Genomic DNA, 25458 nt, shown 5'->3' with positions numbered 1-25458 from the left:
CCCGCATCGGGCAAAGGCGCTACTGAAACGACGATTTGTGAAAAGGTCTATATTGACTAGCCTTTTCTGAGCTATTTCAGACCGAGCATGAGCAGTAAACCGCACTGATTTAACTGGGACAAGAAAAACGAAAGAATGATCCAAACTGCTCGATGAGTGCTCCGGCTGTATCAGCAATGGCCCTACCCTGCCTTACTAGACCATTCCCGAACAGGGCAAATACGGGCTGTTTGGTACATGCTTAAGAATAGAGTAAAACCGCGCTAGGGGAGACGAAACACGTGAACAAAAGACACATGCGCTGACTAGCAACCAAATGATTTTGTCACAAGCTGCCTCACCTATTATACAGCGGAAGATGCGGGAGCTTATGGCTGGAATATAGAGCGAAATTCACGGGACTCCGTCGCTCCTCTGGACAAGATTCGACAAGACGATGGGGCAGCGACCGCCTGTCCTTGACGCGGCTGCTGCATAGTCGGCCGAGGGTATAAAATAACCGACAGCAGCACGCCCTCACCAGTGCGTTTGGGAAGATTCAAACTTCCGGCCACTCCGCGGTGCTCCGAAAGCATTGTGTTCTTCGGGCCCGCGATCGACGCATCGTCCTCTGCACCTGTACGGCCGCCGCTTCCGAGCAACACAGCCTTCGACGCCTCAGCAAACAAGAAGACGTGAGAATTTCATTCGCCAAGGACTGTTGTTCAATCGAACATTATTTTCGCTTTGTTAACTTTTGACCTGACTTAGTAGTATTTTACGCTGTGTTCTTATGTAACTTTTGCTCATACTTATAATATCTGAAATACCTGCTTTATTATCTTTATAGTCTTCATATTTTTATCACAGTGTTTTGTTCATTGTCGGGTTATTTCTTTTTTCTCTTACCATTTATTTCTTCGTCTTTATCAATATCTTGTCGTGGCGTTGTATTCTCTTTCATTGTACTCTATTATTATCAGTGTAATTTTGGTCTGCTATTTATAAACCTTCAATTGTTTGTAAAAGAAAGTGACCTATTTGTACTTATTCCTCAATCACACACCGACACGCGTGCTTCACGGGTTGACCGGCCTAACTTTTAAATGTGTTCACAACCCTCATAGAGGAACGACGAGTAATCGTAAAGGGGATCCCGCACCTCTTGTGACCGTAAAGGCGGGGGTTTGTGCCAGATTTATTGTTACCTGTGAGAGGCTCCCCTAGCGCTGTTTTACTCGATTCTTAGACCATTCCCCCACACCTTCCTCTGTTCACGTCCCCATCGTCCTTCCTTGTGGCAGGAGGGGTTCTCCCCACTTTCTCCTGATGCCTTCCTACATTAAAATGCCCAAAACCATGTTGTCCTCTAGAGCTGTAACTTCCTGGCCTCTGCAAGAGAGTCCTGAACAGAAGGCGCAGGAATACAAAATGTTTTTTCCTCCTCCTTCATGCCTCACCTTTTCCGTTGACTACGGACTGCTCGGAGATGGGTGGCAGTGATGAAGAGGATGCAGCAGTTGAGGGATAGCACCCTGACTCATGGCGGCGCCCCTGGCTGGAAGGTCGGTAACGCAGGAAGCCATCGCGGGTGCCATTCAGGTAGTAGTGCACGCAGTTCTTTAGCCGCTGCACTTTCTCGCGGGGTGCACCGGGGAAGAGTCGAGCTCCCAGGGCATCCAGGTCTTCCGTTGAGGGCAGGCCCCGAACAAATTCCACCACAGCGGGGATCAGAGTCTCGGGGGCAAATGTCTGCATGCAAGGCAGGTGTTGAAGGTCAGAGCTCCGGTCAGTCATTAGCGTGCTCAGTTGCTAGCCACAAGAATGCCGCTAACCCCAACTATGCGTTTCATCTCTACATTACAACTTCAAGTTGGGCTAGTTGGCAATGGCTTGCTGAATCAATTTTGACAGTAAAAATGATTCCATCAATTTCTACCATAGGGGGTTGAATTTTAACGAGGACAAAACGCAGGACCTTCATGTGCCATGTGATGCCAGTGCACGCTAAAAGAGCCTGCAATTTATTAGAGCCCTCCACTATGACTCCTCTCTCTTCACCCTCAACATGAAAGCCTGGCATTCCTTTTCCTCTAAAATTGCTTTTCTGCAGTTCTTGGTCCAGAAGAAACAAGAACCACATAAAAAGCATGCCACTTGCTGCAATGGGCCAGTCAGCGCATTTCTGAGGAAAATGTGAACCAGGATATTGCTTCACAAAAATTGCTAAGAGCATGTGTAAGCATAAAATAATTTGCTGTGACAGTAAACCTTACTCCCTACTACATACCACAAGGCCACTGCATAACTGTATGGCTCACTCAATCATTCAAGATGGATGCTAAAGGCAGGCTGCTGATTAAACATTTCTTGGAACACTTGTAAATGGATTGCGATGGCTCCTGAAATCATTGGCACTTTGCTGGGCCCAACTTTGCCTTTAAGCTTCAATAACCCTATCCTTAGAAACTTCACAACACTGTTCAGCAATCACATAAATGAGTAGAAGCAGCAAACATGAAAAAATCAACCATTTCAAAAAAAAAAAAAGCAGGAGGCAAGTTGCTCTGGTATGTGAAAACTATACAAATCAGAACCTGCTTCTTTTTCAGCACGTATGCAGCAAAACCCCTTAACCGTTTTTTTATATCAACAAAATTCCTCACAAAACTGCTTATTTTTTTCGTGCTGATTTCGGTTATTATGCTGCCATACGTAAAAGACGTTTATGTGGTAGACAAAAACGAAGTTAACAGGTCAGTGCTGCCATCTGTCGAGCAAAATGCCATCTAAGCCACAAACGAGCACTGCTCGTTTGAAACGCTGAAGGGAAGAACCTATTCAGCGAGGACGAGCTAGAGTCGTCCAAAACGGTTTGGGGACGGCTTTGCAAGGACGAGCGCAGCTCGTCCGAAACGGTTAAGGGGTTAAGCAACAAAATCAAGACAACTACACGTCAAGATCAGAAACAACCACTGTACAACCACCTCTAAACATCGCGTAGTTGACAGCTGCAAACGTCCGTGGAGTGAACAAAGGATGCCCAATGTCTATGAAAATCATCTGAAGATGAAAAAGTTCTCTCAATGCAAAACCATGAGCAATATCACCTCACCTCTGCCAAGGAAGTGCCTATAAACTTAAAGTATTCAAGTCAGATTGTGCACTGTCTCCCACAGCTGTTGGCCAAAACAAATGCAGGCCTGGAGGCCACATCTAGCCAATGTTTCTAACAGGACATTTTTGCAACATAAAGTGAATTGTTCAAAAGCTCCAAAGACCCATACTAGAATTGGGTTACCTTACTAGCAAAGTGGCTGCAGTCAATCATTTACATCCATGGCTCCCCAGTCACAGTGAATCCCATCTCAGCGGACACAGTAGCAGATTACACACGGTCACCGAAAATTCATGACTACCAATGCATAGCTGAAAAAGCACCTGAACTATTGTGTCTCAGCAAGAATCTGCTTACCACTGTGAACAAACTGAATTGCTTACCTGACTTTTTCCTACATCGTCAGTAGGCAGCTTTAGTAAAGCACACACAGACGTACTCAAAGTAATGCCATTGGAGACAACAAATGAAGAGTCTGGCAGTGCACTAAAGAAACTCTTTATTGGGCCGACTTGCGCCAGCAAAAGAACTAAGCAATCGGCGGTCGCTAATCTATGAGTGCCCGTCGCACCCGTCAACGCTCAATTTAAAGGCGGCGACGAAACATCTAGATAAAGCCACAAACGGTGGCTAGAACAACCTGGAACTTTGCAGAAACATCAGCGAGTGGCCGGAATCATTTAGATCCATCTCGGTGCATCTTGCGCAACAAAGAAACTGATAAAGCTGCGTCTCACGACAACGAGCATGAATAAACAAAGACTACAGAATTGATATGTGTGCCAGAATCGGAGTAATAAGGCCGCATGCTGGCGGCTGTCAAAAAAAGAACAAATAAACATTTTTATGGTTTGCGGCAATAGCATGCACTAAAAAATAGTATGCTTCGCAGTGTACATGTGCAAAACGCTATTTCAAATGGAACATCACTGTAAGTTTACATTTCATATACGATATTTTCTAAGCTTCACATGCTTTGCTCTTGCATATGCCAAAATAGCCCTTCCAACATAGAGGCACACTTCAAGTTAATTCATCGCTATTACTTCATGCTTCAGTATGCTCAGTGGCAATAAATGGGGCAGAAAGCCTTCACTCTGTCTCAACTCATTTGCAACAAAGCCATCTCCAATGCAACACAAATGCAGGAGCCATGAATGCACTCATTCTGCCTGCACACCGCTAATGTCACTAATAGTGTATACCTAACATACAGGTTTTGTTTGTTGACTCTCCCAAGATGCATTTCCTACCTTGGTAAATAGCCAAAAAATAAGACATTAAGTGATATCGCTGCACTTCAGTTGGCATATAATAATTGGTTTACAGGAAGGGAAAGGCGCAGTATCTGTCACACTTGTTCTGTGGACACCTGAACAGCCCCATATGGAAAGGGAGGAAGGTGGGAGTGAAAGTGGAGAGAAAGGACTACGGAGTAATTTCGACCACCTGGTGATCATTAATGTGCGCTGACATCGCACAGCACACGGACGCCACTTAGTTTTGCCTCGATCGATATGCAGCCGCCGTGGTCGGGATCGAACCCGGGAACTCCGGTACAGTAGTCGGGCGTCTTACTAACCACAATAGCTTCAACATTAGTTCTGAAAGTATTGGTGAAACACTTCTTGAGATGTGTTAAATGGGTAGAAATATTACATAACTGCCAGGCCTGTCTTGGTGCATCGAATACTGTGCTTGCTGTAAAGGCAGCTATTCTAAACTACAAAACAACTTGCAAAAGAACACGCAATCCTTAAAGGTGTAAACTACCAAAATTTTTAATGTACTTTTTCTTTGGAATAGTGCTAAACACCAGCTATTCAGCTATGCTTACTAAATAATATGTAGCGAACTTACGAACTTATTCTCATGATATTCCAGTTTCAACCACTTAACGACAGCTGTGATGTCACAAAAGCTAATCATGTGTCATAAAAAAAACTGCCATATAAGCTTTGTTATATATATATATATATATATATAAGTAGAGCGTTACAACAGACGCGACTGTTTTCACAGTTTATTTTTTCGACAGTTTCGGGAATGGTATTCCCTTCGTCAGGAAAACTTAAAAAGTTGTCATTGTAAAGTTTTCCTGACGAAGAAAATACCATTTCCGAAACTGTTGACAAAATAAACTGAAAACGAACAGTCGCGTCTGTCGTAACACTCTACTTTATTCAGTAAACTGGCTCATTGAAACCTACTGGATATATATATCGCAATTTCATCTCTTAAGTAGGGTTGCATGGGGATTGTTGCAAACTGAAAGAAACAAAGCAACAATCAAACTAGTTTTTGTATGCCTCACTTAACCTGAATGCTTCTGGGACACCACAGCTGCCATTCAACAGCGCTTGTCTGTGTCACCCTTTCTGTCCTTGTGTTCTTCGCGCTATTTTTTACATCATGAACGTTCACCAACTCGCCCAGATTTCTGCGTTACAAAACCAAAACCCCTTATAAATTGTTTACCGCTGTTTCATAAAATCCACACTAACGTTTACACTTTGTAACTTACTGGGCATCATTCCGACAACAGAACACACAACAGAAATTTGGTGCCTCCTTTAAGTTAATCGACATACGTAGCCACCACATCTTGCCAAGCTCGCGTTGTTACACTTAGTTCCCTTCCTCTGACTGACCAGCCAACCATTCACTAATGCGATAATGGCAAAAGCGGCATGATGTGCATTCACCTTTCCCTTTGAGTCGGGGCACAGAGAACGATGGAAGGCTGCAAGGTCCTCTTCAGACAGCAGGTAGTTCCCAAGCAGTGCAGCAAGCACACAGAAGCGGTTCGGGTGCAGGTCTAGGCTGCGAGCCACTTCGTCCAGAATGAACTCCCGTGTCTCCAGGGAACCCTGCACCAACACACACAGTGATGGCTCTGTCAACAAGTAGAAAAAAAATATATATATATATATATATATAATTGAAATTCGAGCCAACTTGGAACACCTGTCGTCGGAGGCTATCATGGACTTATAATTGGTTCACGGGAAAGGAAAGGCACAGTATCTGTCACATGTTCTGTGTACACCTGAACAGCACTGTAGAGGGAGGGAGGAAGGAAGGTGGGAGTGAAAGTGGAAAGAGAGGAAGAGGAGCTGTAGTGGAGGGCTACGGAGTAACTTCGACCACCTAGAGATCTTTAACGTGCACTGATATCGCACAGCATACGGACGCCTCTTCGCTTCGCCTCCATCGAAATGCAGCCACGGCGGTTGGGATCGAACCCGGAAATTCCGGCACAGTAGTCAGGAGTCCTGCCACATTACCACAGCGGCGGGGCCTATTATGGACTTCTTTTAGAAATGCTGGTTGGAAGGAAAAGACCGGAGTAAGTAAGCGGAAGTCATATCCATTCCAACCGGGGAAAGAGATGAGAATATAAGGCTAATGCCGCCAATGTGATGTTCCGGCAAGGTGATTGAATATAGTATAGAAGAATTTATAAACATATAGTTAAGGTTAGCCTAGGTTCAGACGTAACCTTTCGACTCAAGACGTACTATTACCGCAAAAGAAGAAATCATCAACAAACCTACATATCAGACACATTCTGGCCTAAAAGTTTATGGCGCAAGGAATTATATGCACTTCAGAGAGTCTCTCTCTAACAAAAGAGTTAGGCTAAATATGGGAACTAGGGGCACACCGCATGAAGCAGTGCTCACCCCTTGCACTTGAGCACTTCCCTTAGGACTACCAAATAGGCTGGACAGCTCACAGGGTTTCGAGCAAGCGCTGCATGCCGATGACATATGATTTGGACATCTGAAGGATCACTTAGGAGCATGAAGGTGACACTACAATGCTGCGGGTAATGTGCAACAATACATGAATAGTTAAGGATTTCAATAAACTCAGTTCTAAGTACTGAAAATTTTCGAACCACTGGAGGCAGCGGAGGTGCTTTACTGTTTAACCCATGTTTCTAGGGAGCTGTTTACAAATAAACTTGAATTAGTGTTCAAACCTCAAGGCACAGAGGTACATTCTTTCAACTTAAGAATGCCACATAACGACGACAGAGAGACTTTGGAATCTGAAAGAATCCCATCAGTGACGAAACGTCAGTCAGTGAGTGGGAATAATTAAGGGTGCACTGAATTTTCGCTGAATGCTAAAGGACGGATTGTGCGCATGCTGCTGTTAGGCATTTTATTTTGCTGCTAGTCATTTCACGGCCATTTCAAAGATGATTACGTATACAAATAATGACCCAACCAGTTACAACTGTGAAGAAAGCATCATCATCATCATCATCAGCCTGACTATACCCACTGCAGGGCGAAGGCCTCTCCCATATTTCTCCACTTAACCCGGTTCTGTGCTAGCTGCATAGCTGAAGAAAGCAATGTTTTGCAAATGTCGGCTGGCAGAGATACCAGCCCACAGCCCTAGTTTACAGAGAAGGACTACGCTGCTTCGCTAATGCTCCTCCTAGAAGAAAAAGCTTGTAGAAAAGAAAAATAGAAGAGGCTGGAACCCACTGCTACCATATTCTTGTGCCCAGATACATGCATCTTCGATACTATCTTTAGATACATTTTATGTATCGGTATTGGGTATTGTGTGCTGAAAATTAAAGTATCGGAGTATTGGTATTGAAAATACATTTTTAAAGTATCGAGTATTTTGAAGATACCCAATACTAAAGAAAACTTCAAATATTGAAACCGCTGTGAGACTTTGGGTTGACGGCGCTCGCTCAGACCCTGAGACAGCTCGGCTTGTAGTACCGCCTAGTTCCCTACAAATGACCCTCAGCATCACCCACATTTCCAGATTCCCTTTCTTTAAAACTAAAGGAGTCAATGGTAAGCAGGCGCTCACTAGGTGCTTTACTTTCGAGCACCAAGTGTGTACTACAAAGCTGCTAAGCCTTTAACAGACACACAGAGAGATATGGACAAAGCATAAACGCAAGGCGAACAGGCAGTAGTCATCTCCCACACTGCTGTACCCGCTCTTCCCACCCTTTGCCATTCGCCCTCAGTCTCTGCGGAGTTTGATTCTCGTCAAGCAGTGCCCCCAGTGTGCTGTCGGACGCAGTAACTTATACACAACCCAAAACCCCTGGGCTCTGCATGCCGGCTCTGCTTGGTGGCAAGAACACAATCGTCTAAGGCTTCAGCCCACCACGATGCAGTCGGCTAACCCCGTTCTTGTAGATACAGCGTTTGATGGAAAACAAATCCACCCTTTGCAACTGCACAAGGAACAGGCTTCTACTAGACTTTTTTTTCTGGAAAAATACTACGTCCAAAATTTTATGAAATGCACGACATGAAAGCTATGAATGCAATTTTGCAGCACTGTTTGCATAACAAATTATGCGTTGTGACACAATTATTTTGCGAAAAACATTTGAGCAAACCTTGAATAAATCTTGTAAAGATATCTCTATCTGAAAAAAAAAAAATCTTTAATGTTTGAAATATGCGAATTGATGGACGCCATACTAGGCACTTTGTTAAAAAAAGATACTTCTATCTTTTATCTACAACCAGCCGTAGTTCTCCAGCGACGCTTTAGTGAACCTCGAGTATCCTAACTACCTTCAGGATACTTGAGTCAACGCGGCTATGGTTCACTCTTACATACTGATAAAAGGAATCTTCAACGAAAACAACACTGCGGTGTGCTCACGTGTATACAGATAGGCTTTTCTCAATTGCATCACTTTTAGCGCGCCCTACTCGCGCTCTTTTCGGATTAAACAACGTTCAGCCATTTTATTTTGTTTTCCTTCTAGCTTTTAACAATCTAGCAGGGAGGAGAGTGCTTCGCTGCAAGGACACAAGCCTCCAAGTTCACAAAGGAGACGTTTATTGAAACGCCATCCTCCAGCGGTACACACACACACACACATATCACACATACATATACACAAGCACGCACGCACACATATACAAACGCACACACACGCATACTCAGTCACCGTGTCCAGGGAGCGCACGAGGAGCAAGGCTCCCCTGTGCGCACAAAGTGACACGGAGTGCGTGCCGCAAGCACGCAAGGGCGTGCTGTGATCTCTCTCTCGCGGTGACCAAAGGGTTCCTTTTGAGAGAGAGTGGGCAACCACCGCAAGGTACGCCTGTCGTGGATCGTTGGATCACGATCGACAGGCTCGAGCTGCGCTCTCAGGTACGACCCGGAGCGGACGAACTCTAGTACACACTGGTCTGCGCGGACAAAGGCCGGCAGACAAGAACAGTAGTGTCCGCACCTTGCGATGTTTCGGAGGGGTCTCCCTTGGGCCCCGCTCGGAGGGTCGCACGAGCGCAGCCGCCGAAGCGGTGCAGTGTTCCCGCCAAAAGGCGCCAATGAGAACAGCCACTGGGACGCCAGGGCGGAGCTGTGGCCGAGCGACAGTGACAAGTCGTCTAGACATCTCTCCGCCGCCTCAAGCGGGAGGAAGGGAAAGATGAGAACAACAGGGAAACGGGCGGCCGCTGCGCAAAGGGCAGCCGCTGCAAGCCCGAATCCCACAAGGTGCGCCATGACAGCAGCCTGTGATCCTCTCTAATTATGCACATGCTCATTAACACAGTCATAAGGTAACAATTAATGTGACGGACATGTCGCTGGTTAAATCATCATCATCAGTATACCCACTCCAGGGCGAAGGCCTCTCCTATATTTCACCAGTTAACCCGGTTCTGTGCTAGCTGCATCCACTTGACCCTTGCCAACTTCTTGACCTCATCTGCCCACCTAACTTTCTGCCGCCCCTGCTACGCTTTCCTTCCCTTGGAATCCAGTTTGTTACACTAAGCGACCATCGGTTATCCTCTCTTCGCACTAAATGTCCTGCCCATGCCCATTTCTTCTTCATAATTTCCACTAGAATGTCAGTAACTTGAGTTATCTCTCTGACCCATTCTGCACGCTTCCTATCTCTTAAGTTTACCCCTACCATTTTTCGTTCCATAGCCCTCTGGGCTGTCCTCAACTTAAGTAGAACCCTCTTGGTTAGCCTCCACGTTTCAGCCCCATAGGTGAGTACAGGTAAGATGCAACTGCTGTATACTTTCCTCTTGAGCGATACTGGTAAGCTGCTAGTCATAATCTGAGAGTGCTTGCCAAATGCACTCCATCCCAATCTTATTCTTCTTGTTATTTCCTTTTCATGGTCCGGATCTGCGGTTACTACCTGTCCTAAGTAGACATATTTGCCTACTACTTCCAGTACTTCACTACCTAATGTAAACTGCTGTTCCTTCCCGAGGCTGTTGAACATTACCTTAGTCTTCTGCATACTGATTTTCAAGCCTACCTTTCTACTTTTCCTGTCTAGGTCATCAATCATTATTTGCAGTTCATCCCCCGAGTTGCTTAGCAAGGCAATGTCATCAGAAAATCGCAGATTACTGAAGTATTCTCCATCTACCCTTATCCCTAACTGCTCCCATTCCAAGTCTCTGAATACTTCCGCTAAGCAAGCTGTGAATAGTACTGGGAAGATCGTGTCTCCTTGCCCAACACCTTTCTTTATGGGAATTTTGTTACTTTCTTTATGCAGAACTATGGTTGCTGTGCAGCCACTATATATATATCTTCCAGCACTTTCACGTACGGCTCGTCTACACCCTGATTTCGCATTGCCTGCATCACCGCCAAGGTTAATACTGAGTCAAATGCTTTTTCGTAATCAATGAATGCTATGTATAAGGGCTGGTCATATTCCGAACATTTTTCTATCACCTTGTTGATGGTATGAATATCATCGATAATAGAGTACCGTTTTCGAAACCCTGCTTACCCTTTGCTTGATTACATTCTAAGGTTGTCTTGATTCTATTAGCAATTACCTTAGTAAATGCCTTATACCTAACAGACAGTAAGCTGTTGGTCTAATTTTTAAGGTCCTTTCTTATGAATGAAGATAATGTTTGCGTTCTTCCATGGTTCAAGTATCGTCGATATCCCCCCCCGTCCTTCAACAAATCTGCAGTTATCTGATCCTCTCCAGCTGATTTCCCCCTTTTCATAGTTTCTAATGCTTCCTTGACCTCGTCCTTCGTCACTGGTGGAACGTCTGACTGTTTTTCCCTACCGCCAATCTCATTACAGCCCTGACTACTTTGGCTACTGTAGAGATCTGTATAGAACTCCTCGGCTACTTTGACTATCTTGTCCATATGCGTGATGACGTTGCCCGCCTTGTCCCTTATCGCGTACATCTGGTTTTTGCCTATGCCCAATTTCTTCTTTACCGCTTTAAGGCCTCTCCCGTTCTTCACAGCATGCTCATTTTTCTCCATGTTATACTTCCTTATATACACTAAAATCCAAAATATTCTCAGTGAGGGAATGGAAACATGATAAGGCATGCCACGAAATGATCGACACTGCATGTCACAGAACTTGTACCAAAAGTCTTGCTAGGGGTGGCCCAACCTCAGATTCAACAGAGTTTGAAGTCTACTACTTTGCACCAATGGTGAGCTGTTACTATTATGCCCAAACACAGCCTAGCGCAAGCTGACTGGAACTGTTTGCCCAGGTCTAATTACACCTCGATGGACTAGTGCTCGTGTTTTTGAATTTGTGCTGTGCCTCGTGGCTCTTATCCGAGTACCAAACCTTATGAATCTCTTACTGATCTTATTGGCTCCTCGCTTGTTTTGTATATTTGTTGCCTCAAACTTTAACGCCCTTTGTAAGTTTCATGGCTTTATTATGTTGCAAATGTCGTTTAGATTGTAAAAAATTGCTTTATTTTGGATAATTTTATCTGCTTTCTTCACTGCTATGTATGTATGTATGTATGTGTATATATATATATATATATATATATATATATATATATATATATATATATATATATCTGAAGGAAAGAAGCCAACAGTCGGCGACGAGCACCCTCATTTCCCCTTCATTTATCTGCGTACATGTATGTGTATATATTATATATATATATTGTAGTGAACTATGCGAGGATATTACGAAGATGAGGATGAACTAGGCGAGGATATCACAAAGACGAGGATAAGAACGACGAAGTGCCGCTGCGCTGCTCGAGCTCGCTTGTGGGGGCCTAGACTGGCTGTGTTCTTGTGTAGTTCGCCGTGCAACTTATAGAGGGCTATTATCCCTGTTAAAACACAGTAAAAACCCCCTTTCAATTTATTTATTTATATATATATATATATATATATATATATATATATATATATATATGATGAGATTTATTTCAAAAACAACGGTTTATTTCGTAAATAAACCATTGTTTCCGTTTGTGAGCTCCTACCTCATATATTTCTTGACAAAGGCCGGACCTCGGCTGCAACCTCGGATTAAAGTTTACAGTTTTTCTACAGTGTGTCATCTCCTTTACGTATATATATATATATATATATGCTGCCCTACCTGCTTGGACCTAACCATGGTCTGCAGTATGTCTGTAAATGAAAATAAATAAAATGGAGCGGACCTGAGATGCATGTGCAACAACCCACCGACCTCACTTGCAAATGACTTGCACCCCCCCCCCTCAGCATGGCACGAAGTGATTACTCCCAGCCGCAAGAGGCAGGCAAGCAGGCTCCAGACATATATTTAGAAGCATCGGGATTGCGAAGTCTCCTTTCCAACATCAAGCCAAAAAAGCAAATTTGAGCGAGTGCATGGCACGGGCTGGAGGATTTAAGAAAAAGGAGCAGAAGCTGAAAAAATGCACAGCCGTCTTCCGTACCGAGGACGTGGCACCACGAAAAACAGCGTGAGGGCAAGCTGCCATAAACCCCCTCCACCTTCTGCTCGAAGTCTAGCCTCTCCCACAATTTGTCTGCACCAAGAGAAGCACCGAGTCTGTGTGTAGGGCGTTAACTCTTTTGTGTGCCGAACAGACCCTCACATCTTGAGGTTCCCTAGCTTCTGCCCAGAAAATCTGCCACGCAGACTGCAACACAAGTGACTAGGGCAAGGGAAGATCTTCAGAATTGTCAACGCGGTTTATCTGTGACAATCCACCCAACTAATGACCTCACTGGACATAGGCGCTGAAGGTGTGTTTGCTGTAACACCCTCCAGAAGCTACATAAGAAAACACAGCAAGCATGTTCATTTCCTACTAAAGGAGACTAGAACTTCAAGAACTGCTATTCTTCTAGTAGTAAAATATTAATGCACATGGCACAGTACAGAGTTATGTTAGAGCCAATATAAAAGGTGATCACTTGTGCGCTCGCCGAGTAAGACCAGTGCAGCTTACCGGAGAGGGTGGTCCCTTACCATCCAGTAAAAGTGAAATTATACGATGAAAGTAAAACTATACTTATTTTAATACAAAAACATTAAAGGCCCCCCCTCGTAAGGAGAAATCGATGGTGCAGTTGTTGCCGTTGTGAGCAAAAGGTTACAAGCACGTGTAGTTGGCGGATGAGATAGCGGAAACTCGTCGTTTTGTCAAGTTATGAGATCACATAAAACGTGCCAACTCCTTCGCCTTAGAGAGTGAGCAAAACTTTACTAAATGCATACGGATCTCTTCGCCTCTTCAGCTGAGGCTTCCGCCAGCTTACGGATCTCTTCGCCTCTTCAGCTGAGGCTTCCACCAGCTTGTGAGCTCTTGTGAGCAGGTAGAGCTGAGCCTATGGGTCAGAGCTGGCCAGCAAAGCCTCCCACTGCCTTTCATTTGGATTTGGAACCATTTGTATTGAAGTGCACTGCATTCCCACGTTATGCCGTACAGGATAAGGGTCCTCAATGTCTTGGGATGCATCACGTGTCAATTAATGAAGGTCTGCAGCCGCCCGAGATCTATGACCTCCTCGTTGTTGAGCTTCTTATGATGTGGCTCCAGATATACTTTTAGCAAGCCTCTGTAGTGCAGCTGTAGTATTATGGTGTAGTCAGGGTCAAGCAGAATCAGGTCCTCTGCCGCAAGACTGTTGGGCACACGGTAGGTTGTATGTCCTCGGGCTGTACAAATTCCCCATGATCCCATCTTAGAGACTGGAGGCTGAGATTGGAACCCAGTTTGAGTTATGACACGCTGCCCTTATGCTGTACGTTCATGTGACTTGGTAAAAGTGTGGATTTACACCTATGCAGGGTGCTCTCCCGCACAATGTGGAGGCTTAAGGCTATGCTAATGAGCATGCGAGGAATAATAGTAGATATTAAAGAAGTAAGTAGGTCAGCGCGTGCAGTATGTGAACGAGGATCTGCAAGAGAGGTCCACAAATGGGAGCCATTAACGCTGTCATGCATGCCCCAAAGCAAATCTGAGTGAGTAAGCACATGGCACAGGCCAAAGGATCCAAGAAAAATGAGCAAAAGCCATAAAAACGAGCAGCTGCTTTCCGTATCGTGGTCACACCCCGAAAGAGAAAAAAAGATGTGAGGGGGCAAGCTGCCCTAAGCCGTCAGTCATACCCTTTAAAGGGGTGCCGTGACGTTCGCCAGACCGCTAAATTCCAGCTTACCTCTGGGTTCTTCACACCTTCCCGATGCCCCAAAGCACAATCATTACGGCGAAATTGTAGCGTGTAATATTTTAATCCGGTTTTATAATCAGTGTTTTGGCACCGATGTGAGCGACACACGACAGCGAAGTTCGGTAACGGATATGACGTTTCCTTTTCACTTGGGTCGCTCGGGCACTGCTTCACTGATTGGTCGAGCACGTACATTAGATTTTACAATAGAATGTTCTTGAATTTACTGTGCAGAAAATTAGTAAAAGGTGTTTTAGTTCCTCGTATGCTCTTCAAGTGCTTGTAAAGATAGCTTCACTCCCGCGGGCTCCTCAAATCTCAAGGCAACTGACAACGTTCGGGTCTCAGAGGTCGGCAAAATCACTGGACAGTCGAAAATCACGTGGCTGCTCATTTCTGCCGACGCTCCACAGATGGCACAAGTTGTGTCGAGATCGCTCGTGAAGCGTGCTCGCCACAGCAGAGTCCGCAGCACTCCACAGCGGGACTCCGCCAGCAGCCTACTGCCCAAGGAGTTGTCATCTAGTCATTACCGGCAGATGACCTGCTTGCAGGCCCTGTACATGTACGTTATAGGCTTCGCCTTAGCTCCTGTACGCCACTTCTCCGTCTCCGCCCTCGCATTCTCATTTTCGAACTTTCACACAGGTAGCGCTCGAGTGGGCAGCATCAGCGATAAACGCCGGAGGAACGCCAAAACGGTGTTCCGGCGAGTTCCGCCATAATGCGGAAATCATTAGTGTAAATAAGGACTGGAATGCGAAACCCGACACCTCAGCAGTCATGCAACACACGTGGTTGCTGTTACCATGGTAACGAAGCTGCCAAAAAGCGCGGCTACAGGTTGAGTTGGACAGGCAACCATGGTGGATAGCGTCCTACGTCAGCAGAAACCTGAGTTTCTCATAGGTTCCGCCCAAGTCGGGCGCTGGGCGAGCGAAATGGGAGAGGGGCTCTCTATTACACCCAGCTCAGATGCGCTGTTCGCTTTTTCTTGTATTTAGAATTTTATAAACCGAATAACTCTTTTTTTTTCGTGCGCCGATTTTTGTAATTGTTTTTGAACTGACATCGGCACGGTGCAACGAACATAGAGGTGGGCTGGAATTAGCGGCCTGACGAACGTCACTGTGCCCCTTTAAGAGAACAGGGTAGGCAAATTTTTAAAAAAGATCTATTTTTTATTTTTCTGCAAACAAAAACCCCTATTCTATCCTTTACATAGTCCAGTCCTTCATTTACCGGCACGCAAAATATTTATTCCAAAACAGACATTTTTCGAAACAAGGCAGCAACCAGCCACGTCCTCTTTTGATACCTGCTTGTGACCTTTGCCTTTGTTAATCTAAAAAAAAAAAGGAAAAGAAAAATTCTCATCAGTCTATTTTGTTCACATTCAGCGGGATGGTTGGCACTGATCCGACAACAGTGATAAGCTAGCTAGCACAATTCTTAGCCTAACAAATCACCATCATCATCCTGACTATACCCACTGCAGGGCGAAGGCCTCTCCCATATTTCTCCACTTAACCTAACAAATAATCAGATTTTTTTAGCCTAACAAATAATCAGACGCAGCCGGATTAATTGCAACTCCCGGCATTTTGTTCGTGCTTCGGTGTGTTTTTTTGTGGACAGCTGACATTTTCTTTATTCTGGTAAGCTGGATATTTAGCGCTCATCCAATGACGAAGACAAAGTAGTGGTCTAGGAGACTGTGCTTTCACAGAAAGAGGCACAAATCGATCAGCAATGACACTAAATCTCCGCAACACAATCCAGCGGCGGACACCGCGGTCACCGTCTGCATCAAAGCTTTCCCGCTCAGTGAGACGCATGAGACCATAATGGCAAAAATTTGTGACCGTAGCTGTGGCCTGATTGATATTAACCTTCTCTCGTTTGCCGTTGCCGAAAACTGTGCATGTAAAGCGCGCGGTGAGGATGTCCAGCTGGTCAAAAATACTGCACGACAAGAAGTTGCTGGCACGTTCTCCCAGCAGTATGTAAAGTGGCTCTCAGTGACCCGGTTCAAGACATCTAGATGGAAAACATCGAGCAACGTGGCTCGAGTTGGAATCTGAGGTTATTCGAAATTTCTGCAGGGCAATTAACAGTCCACTGGTTATGTGAAGCTGATTGACGGCGACTATACTTCATACTGAGGGCTACACGACAGGCCACTAAGGGGGTCTGGAGAGCAAGGCAGCTGGTACAGAAAAGTACTGATTATGGTGGTGACTAACATGCTGGTGGCTATTGAAAAAAAAATGCATCAGTATGTATTTCTAGAGTTAGTATTGTAATAAAGCTCTTTCTTCCACTTCAAGGGCAATTATCTGAAAACATGAAATTTTGCTGCATTTGACCCCTTTTTTCAGGAATTAAAGGTGATAGGGAGATAAAACTTTGAGAGTAATGAGTAAAGACTACAGAGTCTATTGAACTATGGTTATGAAAATTAGTGCAGACAATTTTAATTTAAAGGATATCTACTGCAGATTTTGGGTCTAAAATTTGGTAGGCCTAGTAAAAAAAGCAAGCAAAAATCCAGCATTCGGAAAATAACAACCCTACTTCAGTATCATTACCTCAGATTATTGATTACAATGATACCAAGATGAATGTTCTAACCCCAGCAGATCATGAGAAAAAGGACCACAAGCATGGACTAAAATGAATGAGAGGAATTGGGCCTACCCTGTCCCTTTAAAGGAAACAAACATAGCCCCGAATTTCCAGGTTTTATATTTGTAACTTGTGTACTATGCAATAATTCCTTTTTATACATTGAATCATGCTCCAATTATTTCAGTGCCACAAAAGTCCCGTTAAACCGTTCTACTGCTGCTAAATCATGCACTCGTGCATGCAAGCTCTTTGTTAGCAATAAAGTGCCTGTCTTCACACCATATAAGTGGACACAATGCCTGGCCTAGCAGCTGACATTCCTGGGGTCAGTGTGTGAAAACTACAGCACTACAACAAATAACAGCAAGATAGCAAGAGCTGCAGTGAAATTGATGCACCGCGAATCAGACAATGTTTGTCCCTTCATGGCGGGATACCTAACATGGCAGTCAACATTAATGACATTTTTTTCTGTTTGTTAGTGAGCAATCGGAATTTGTAGTACCTTCCCTTATGTGGTACTTGCACAGAGTCACTACTCCTCGCGCTTGGATTCTCAGGCATCAGCAGTGTGGCTGCGGCAGGCTAGAGTTATCCAGAAGTGTAAACAATGTGGAGTTTTTGAGAACTTTTGTGGAGTGCACAGAAAGGCGGCTGGAGTTCTAGTGGACGCGAGGAGCAGCGAAACCGGTGAAATGCGCGGAGCCAGCGAGAAGTGCGGGAGGTCGGGCTGGACAGAGTGAAGTGCAGTTCAACAGCTTGAAGAGAAAAACCTATTTTTGTTTTTCTTTGTTTAAGCATGTTTATTTTTTCCATTATTTTTGGGGGGGATCAGATCCCTTGGTGTGATTGCCCATTGAAAAGGGTACAGCCACATCGCCATCAATTAGTAAATAGCTTCTTGACTGCGTTGATTACACAACTGGTAAATGCTTGACACTGGCGGTTACGAAATACAAAGCAGAAAGACACTAAAGGACTCGTGCACAGTGAAACGTAAAAAAAAAAAGCGATAGATAATAGCACATGCCGTAAGTTGCATGGCCGTTTAAGACAACACTATGTGGGAGTTTAAAGGGGGAACGGTATTCCGCCCCGTCGCCACTCCACGGATGCAACGTTCTCGCTAGCGACCCGCGGACGGGAACAAAGGGACAAGGACGGGGCCGACACAGTGCGTTAACACTCCACTGCTATTTATTGCACTTGCAAATAATACAGGGCATGCCGGCTAGCTATACATCAACAAGGTTTTCCTTGGAAGGGCAAGGCTACGTAAGAAGGGCTTTTGACTCACCGGCTGGGGGATGGGGGAGCGACTTCGGCGGCGGACATTTGCACGCGCCGTGAATATGGCGGCCGGGATGTCCCACATGCGCTGCATTCTTCGGACAAGGCCATACCCCGGCGTTTGCCGCGGGAGGCGGCGAGAGCGTGCGGTATTTACCGGTCGCTTCGCCGTTGGGAACCAGAAGATGGGCGGTCGTGCACGACGGGTCCTCCCGTGTGCGCGTGTACTCCGTGCCCGCTATCCCCCGGCATTTGCCGGGAGAGGCGGCGGGAGACTACCGCTCGCGCTGCCGGCTGGATCCAGAATCTCCTCCCTGTCGTCTTCTCGCGGGAACCCGCATAGACTTCTTGGTGGCGCATCCATCGTTGATTCTCCTTCCCCCAAGGGGAGACATTTACCTCCTCTCCCAGCCAGCGCTGCCACGACGCTCGGCGGAGTGGTGGTGACCGGTCGCGGCGAAGGGGAGGAAACTGGTTTTCCACAACTATCAGAAAGCAATTTGACCAATCTACAGCTTTTTAAGAAGCAAACCCAGGATGGGGGCCGAAAACCATCAGGCCCGGTATCTGCTGATCTACATTCAGGAACAGAATGTAAGCAAATACCTACTGAAGAACATGCAGTCACCTAAGCAGGATTACATCAACAGGCCTGGGCAGTGCATTAATTTTACATTGCGCTCTTTTGTAGTATGGGGGGGGGGTATTCACATGACGTCAAAGCTGACATCAGTATGCAGCCGACGCCATCTTTGCATCCTGCTCTGACTAGTACGGTCGGCGACATGGCTGCTCCGAGTGCATCCGTTTTCTCAGTCACTCTACCTCATGCCAGCACTGATGCAATGAAGACTAAATCAGCATCATGAGTGACAGTTCGAATTATCTGCAAAGTCTGCGCAATGTGGACAGAGACCGGTACATGAGAAGAAAAAAAAAGGACTGTGGCACCGACCCGTTTGCAGTCGATGCACAAGTGCACGGTGAGCGTCAACCTGTGGCCGCGCATAAATATGTGACATTCACGAGTTCCTTGTGCTATAGACTAGCTTTGTCACAAGAAACCAACTAAAAGGCTACAGATCACTCAAAGGACACAACTATGTTACAAGTGGCTAGTTAAAGAACTGCGGTTAAAGCAGACGAACTTGCGCTTTGCGCAATTACATGCGTGCCGTACATGCTTATCACAGCTAAACTGCTGAGCCCTCGTCATATGTTTGCAACGTCTGTGACGGCAACGAAGCAAAAGAAGCCACTGCCACAATGATGGCCCCGGTGGTGCCACCTCGTTGCGTTGCAGGCTAGAAATAATTTTTTGCAACAAAGCTCTTCAAATAATGTGCAGTTTTGGCCAAACTAAGTTTCACTTGTTAGTACTTATAAATATGTTTATAGACAGACGTCAGCCTGAGATGCGGCGGCACTGGCAACAGCAGTGACTTTCGTGGTGTAGGCAAAAGCTCTGATCGTCTGCAGTGAATGCGTGGCGCTTGCTGTGTTTTCGGGCATAATTCCCGATATTTCTGTAAGCTGTGGTGCGGTTGGTTGTGCCAAAAGGCACAAAACAGAAAATAGCACCTGTTTTCACATGTTTCTTGTGGTCGGACACATATGAGAGCAAAGGGCTGCAGCGTTGAGCACGACAAGCAGACACTAGCAGACCCTTCGACGACGGATTGTATTCGCAGTTAACATGCATAGCATTTCTGCATTGTCACTTGATTAATTTGTTCACGGTTGTTAATTGTTGACTGCTTTTCGGATTTGCGACGAATAGCATAATAACAGACACCTGCAGCTCGTGCACGTTCTGTACTATATCAAGTCATAAGAAACCAAGCTGTGAGTTCCATTCATCTGTGCCCATGTATATGTTCGTACAGAAAAGGACAAAAGCTGCTGCAAAAATAACTGCTGTTACTTTGAACGGTCACTCCAGCGCGATATTGCCGAAACAGGCCCAAATTTGCAAAGCAGCTTTTCTCTGATATCACATTCGAGAGTTTGAACGAGCGACTCATCACGGCCCTAGAAAGCGAGTAAACATCATTAGGATCCGGGCAAAGTCACACAGTGTTATTTCTCAGATTATTGAACTTCCTTTTCGAACTAATTTTGATGAAAGAAATAAATATCTACAAACAATGATCACTGATCAAGTAGCATATATTTAAGTACGGTATATATGGCACATGGAGTTTACTGTCAAAAGTGGAATCAGCAATAAGGGGTGCAGAATAAGCAGGATAAGATGGCATGCTTTCGAATAAAGTTTCCAAGTAATTAAAAAAGCTTAGCTGATTGTGCATATTTCGCTGCAAGCGATCGTGGAGAATGTTGCATTTGCGCTCATGCACCTCTCCTAAAGAGCAAAGAGAGCAAAATGACAGCATTCTTACAGGCCTTAATGCGTATGTATGTATGTACACACACACACACACACACACACACACACACACACACACACACACACACACACACACACACACACACACACACACACACACACACACACACACACACACACACACACAAACACACACACACACTAACCTGTGAATGACCTTGGCTACGTCTGTAGGATGAAAAAGACAGCAAACGTCTTTTTATCCAGCATGATAAGACAAGCTGGCACAGCGCGCACTAGGCGAATGTTACAAAAAACTAAAAGATTCAGTTCTTATTCAGTGAAATTCTGACTTACGTTGCTGGTATACTGAGCTAGAAATATGATTTCTAGTTCACTATAGTTATCAGTAATACTGTTCCTTAGAGTGAAAGTGCTTGCAGCAGAAAGCACATCAAAACAATCGTCATATGAAAAACATTTCCAGTCAGACATACCGTCGTCCTCCTTGCATGCGCTAGCAATAGGCCCAGAAGTTGAACAATGGTGGCTATTAGTTTTTCATATAAATTGCTCTTTCTATTCTTCACCAAACTTAATCAGTCACTACAATCGCCCACCGTAGCTGGGCGCTGCTGAGGCCACAGAAAAGGAAGCCAATGCAGCGCTCTTCGCCAGAATTCCAGAAGTAATCGGCTGATAAAGTGCTGAACTACTCTCCAGGCATAAACAAGTCCATTTCTACACACAAGCGAAGCTTACGCTTCAGAATATTCACATGTGCGAATTGGTTTTGAAGGCGCAGTGTAGGCCCGCTATGTTTTTGCCTACACCCTTGTTGCTGCCAATCACAGCACCACCTTTGTTTACAAACATGACGCTTGTCTATAAAGCTCTTCAAACCTTTTGCAAAACAACACTGCCCGCCTATGTTCCTTCGCCGAATATTGCTTCAGAGCCGACTCAGACGACGCGAACATCAGACTTCTGATCGAATGAGGCAGGTACGCTAAACACAGAGTTTGTCGAGCCTTCTTTTAAAGGCTTGGATTGCAGCAAAACCCGAGGATGTGTTGGCGGCGCACTGCATGCGCATGGCTAGACAGAGTGATGATGTTATGTTGCCGCGCCGCTCTTTTACCTGGGATATGGTTTGCGAGTGCGGGAAGAGCAGTCGTACACAGACCGTGGCAAGAGGGAACATCCGGAAGATTCCAACCCAGCCCATTTTTGACAGATTTTGCATCTTCCATGATACTTGCGCGGTTGAGCCGTGCCAGACATACGCGACGTCACATCTGGCGGCAAGTTGTTTCATTCGGGCAGAGTCATTTGTGTGTACTTTCAGAACCGTAAAAAAGGCGAGGTTGTTCACGCAGGTCTTCAGCTTCTGTTGCTTGCACTGTGCACGGCTGTTACAGTCTATGACAGTTCAATAAACCAAAGCTGCGGATGTCACTGCTTGTGGAACCGCGCGCGCGCACAACAGCACTTGATAAGTGTATGCCCTGTAGTTTTGGTGGACGCAAAAATGGCCGACTGCGCCACAATTACCCACAATGCACTGCACACAGCGCGTTAGTGAATATACCCTATATGAGCTTGTATAATATAACTATGCAGGTATTAACAAATGTTACACAACACCCAAAGCAGCTAACAAGATTTCCAGATTCCAGCGTTCCTCATTTATGGTGAAAAAAAAAAAAAAATGCAAGACGAGGGTGCATCACGGGCCCTCGACCTGCGTGTAAAGCTTTTGCACCAACAAGTCACAGGCTGAGCGAGAGGTGAACAAAACATTGCACAACGTCTGCCTAGTTTGGAAAGCACCACGCGAGCGCGCGCGCACACACAGCAACGGTTCGGCATTCTCGTATGCATATCGCATCGCAAAAGCCTCCAGTTCCGTTCGGGGGTTAGTTGCGCTTGTAAACATAATTTATGAGAATTCGGCACTTGCACAACGTGCGTCTCCTCAACGAGAGGCACAGAAACTACAATGTGGACTTTCTCACAAGCCTGTTGCATCTGCGCATGTAGCTGCGACAAAGTAGTATGAAGTAGGCTTTCAGAACGCCATCTTTGAGAGCAGGATATATAGTTAAACCCATCAGCGTTGATCGAAGCACCTCAATGCCTCAATCATGGAGCCAGACAGCAATGAATGAATGGCGCGGCATACTTCAGCCGAAAAGTAACGCCGCAGTAACGACGTTAGTTACTCCTTTCTGCCTGCTCAATGCGAACACGTTGCCACCAGTTTCATTCAGAACGCGCAAAAACAGACTAACAACGTCCAGCGCGGTCACTACAGCGAGTGTTGGAGACGCTCAATTTGAACATGCAACATGAAGGCAAGACAGCGGGCACACCGGCTCTGTCAAAAAAACGCTCTATTGCCACATATCAGGTACACAGATAGTTTGCAGGCGTTAAGAGGCTGCATAGTGATGTGCGCAGCTCGTTAAGAAAAAGTTCCGGGAATGAATTAGGCCTAACACCAGCCGGCTCGCCGCCACCAGCAAGGCCTACACATGCGCCGGGCAGCGCTCGCGCCCGGCTTCGCTCGCGCACCGAATTCCACGCGCGCACGCAGACGGCCCGCGAGGCGGGTTCTGCCCCAAAGGGGCGCTCACCTTGTACGTGAGCTTGAGCTGCGCCGACGAGAAGTAGCGCGGCGGGTCGAAGATGGCGTATTCGGCGTCCTCAGCCATGAGCCCGTGGAAGCCGTTCTCGCGGCAGAAGGCGATCACCTCTTGACGGTGGTCATCCATGCTGCACAGCACGGTGACGTTCAGATGCCGCAGTGCCATGCGCAGGCAGGTCCTCAGGCAGACGGGCGCTATCCACCACACCTTGGGCGGCGGCGTGGCCTTGGTCGCCACATGCTTGAGGACCTGGCCCACTTTGCGCCGCTCGGCCTGCTGCTGACGGTGCCACTCTTCGAGCCGCTGCGGCTCCAGGCTGCCGTTGAAAAACACGGCAAGCTCGATGTTGTTGTTCTGTATCGTTTGAATGAGCACGGAGAGGAACTGAACCATGCGATTCCACTGCCCGCCGCATACCCAGTCCGAGAAGTAGCCCCCGTAGAGCCGGTCTAGGCAGCACTCGCCGTCAACAACTAGGCACAGTCGGTTGCCGGCAGGCACCCTCGGGTTTCCGCGCCCGGTGCGGCGTACCGCAGCGTTGCGCGCAATCTTTAGCAGGTCCACGGGAACGCAGGCACCTGGGCAGTTGGCCTCGATGAACTTCTGGAGCGCTTGGATACCCATGGTTCGTTTCCAGGGTCGCCGATCACACAAACACTCACGCGCGCGCAAAGACGCGCACCGCAAAAACCGCACTACGGAACGGAGCGACGCGGTGCCTGGTGCCAGTAAGCGGCCATCTTGGCGACGGCTAGTCGACACCCCATGTGGTGAGAGCAATCTCCCGCCGCTGGGACTACACCCACCTTCGGCGGAGACTGTCGCTTCGCTGCGGCAGGGGCCGGAGCCTCACCTATCCGTTGTTTTTCACGGGCTGGGAGACGAGTCGAACGAAACGGATAGTGGCCCCACACTATTCACAGCACTTTACTTTCCTCCGATCACACGCTTGCGGAAAGAGTTGACAGCAGCTCACTCAAAAACCGCGATGAGAGACGCACGCACGACCGGCAGCGGGACGAGCAGGATCAAGTTCATTGAGCGACGCAGGAACGCCGGGGCGAGGGTAGATGACATTTACCGCCGGGGAAGCCGAGCGGGAATTTTGTAGTAGTTTTTGTTGTCCCTATCGCTCAGTCATGATTGGCCACATGTGTTGCGCTCCGACGAAACTTTCTGAGGATTGCGACCAATGCCTTTACGTTTTCTACTTATAACAAAAGCCTCAAAATTCCTCAACATTTTTGTGTGTGTGTGTGTGTGTGTTGTCGACGCTAGCAGAAAACCTTTGTTTTTTCCTAGTTTAACTTACTTTTGTAAGGTGGCGCCACAAACAGTGTTGCACTGCAAGCAGTGACGCATGTGCTGTATGTGCTCTAGAATATTGGGCAGTTGCCTCTGTTTTTTGTGTCGTCTTTTTTGCGCATAGCCTTAATGGCATTACATGATTCAAGCCAACTAGCCCGACAACAACTCTTATTGGGCAGTGTGACGACCGGCGCCGGAGAGCGGGCCGCTTTTGCGATGACAAGAACCGATTCCCGCGAGAGGGCGCGACGTGCAACAGGGGTGCCACGTTCGCCGCTCGGCGCGTAGCGGCCGCGGGATAGCGGGGGTACAGAGGAGGGTTGCGGTTCTCTTTGGAGCGATTTTCAGACGCTACGCAATTAGTGTGATAAATAATAAAGAGGCTACTTATTCCAGGTGCTTAAACTGATCCCTGCCATTCTTTTACGTCTATCGGGAGACATCGTGACATCGTGCACGCTTGGGTACGTAGTCCTTCGGAGCAGCGCGCGATGTTTGAATCGCTATCTGAAACTCAACATTTCTTCCTGCAGACAGTTACATATCGTCCAGATGAGCAATTTGTACTTAATGTTTGCAATGAAGCGTGGTGTTTTGCATTCGTTCTTCCCGTAAGGGAATAAAGGCTGCTGCCCAGGAGTGGTATTAACACGCGAAGAAAAACAGTGT

General features: G+C 46.4%; 1 protein-coding gene across 4 annotated transcripts in view; it reads right to left on the bottom strand.

Annotated features, from left to right (window-relative positions):
* LOC146180308 (constitutive coactivator of PPAR-gamma-like protein 1 homolog) overlaps nt 1–24687 on the bottom strand; it is a 97648-nt gene extending 72961 nt beyond the window's left edge. Inside the window, exons 1-3 of one of the 4 annotated variants that reach the window (XM_084579533.1) lie at nt 23470–24687; nt 5803–5967; nt 1440–1731 (exon numbers count right to left, since the gene is read on the bottom strand). In XM_084579533.1, the coding sequence (XP_084435659.1) occupies nt 1440–1731; nt 5803–5967; nt 23470–24105 (1093 nt within the window). In that variant the 5' untranslated portion in view covers nt 24106–24687. The remainder of the gene's footprint in view (nt 1–1439; nt 1732–5802; nt 5968–23469) is intronic. The other 3 variants (XM_084579532.1, XM_084579536.1, XM_084579535.1) reach the window with 3 other exon arrangements.
* Nucleotides 24688–25458: the final 771 nt, after the last annotated feature.

Source organism: Amblyomma maculatum, chromosome 9, assembly GCF_055883805.1.
Source record: "Amblyomma maculatum isolate TAMU_Amacu chromosome 9, ASM5588380v1, whole genome shotgun sequence".
Taxonomy (NCBI): Eukaryota; Metazoa; Arthropoda; class Arachnida; order Ixodida; family Ixodidae; genus Amblyomma; species Amblyomma maculatum.
This window is presented reverse-complemented; position numbering and strand designations above follow the sequence as displayed.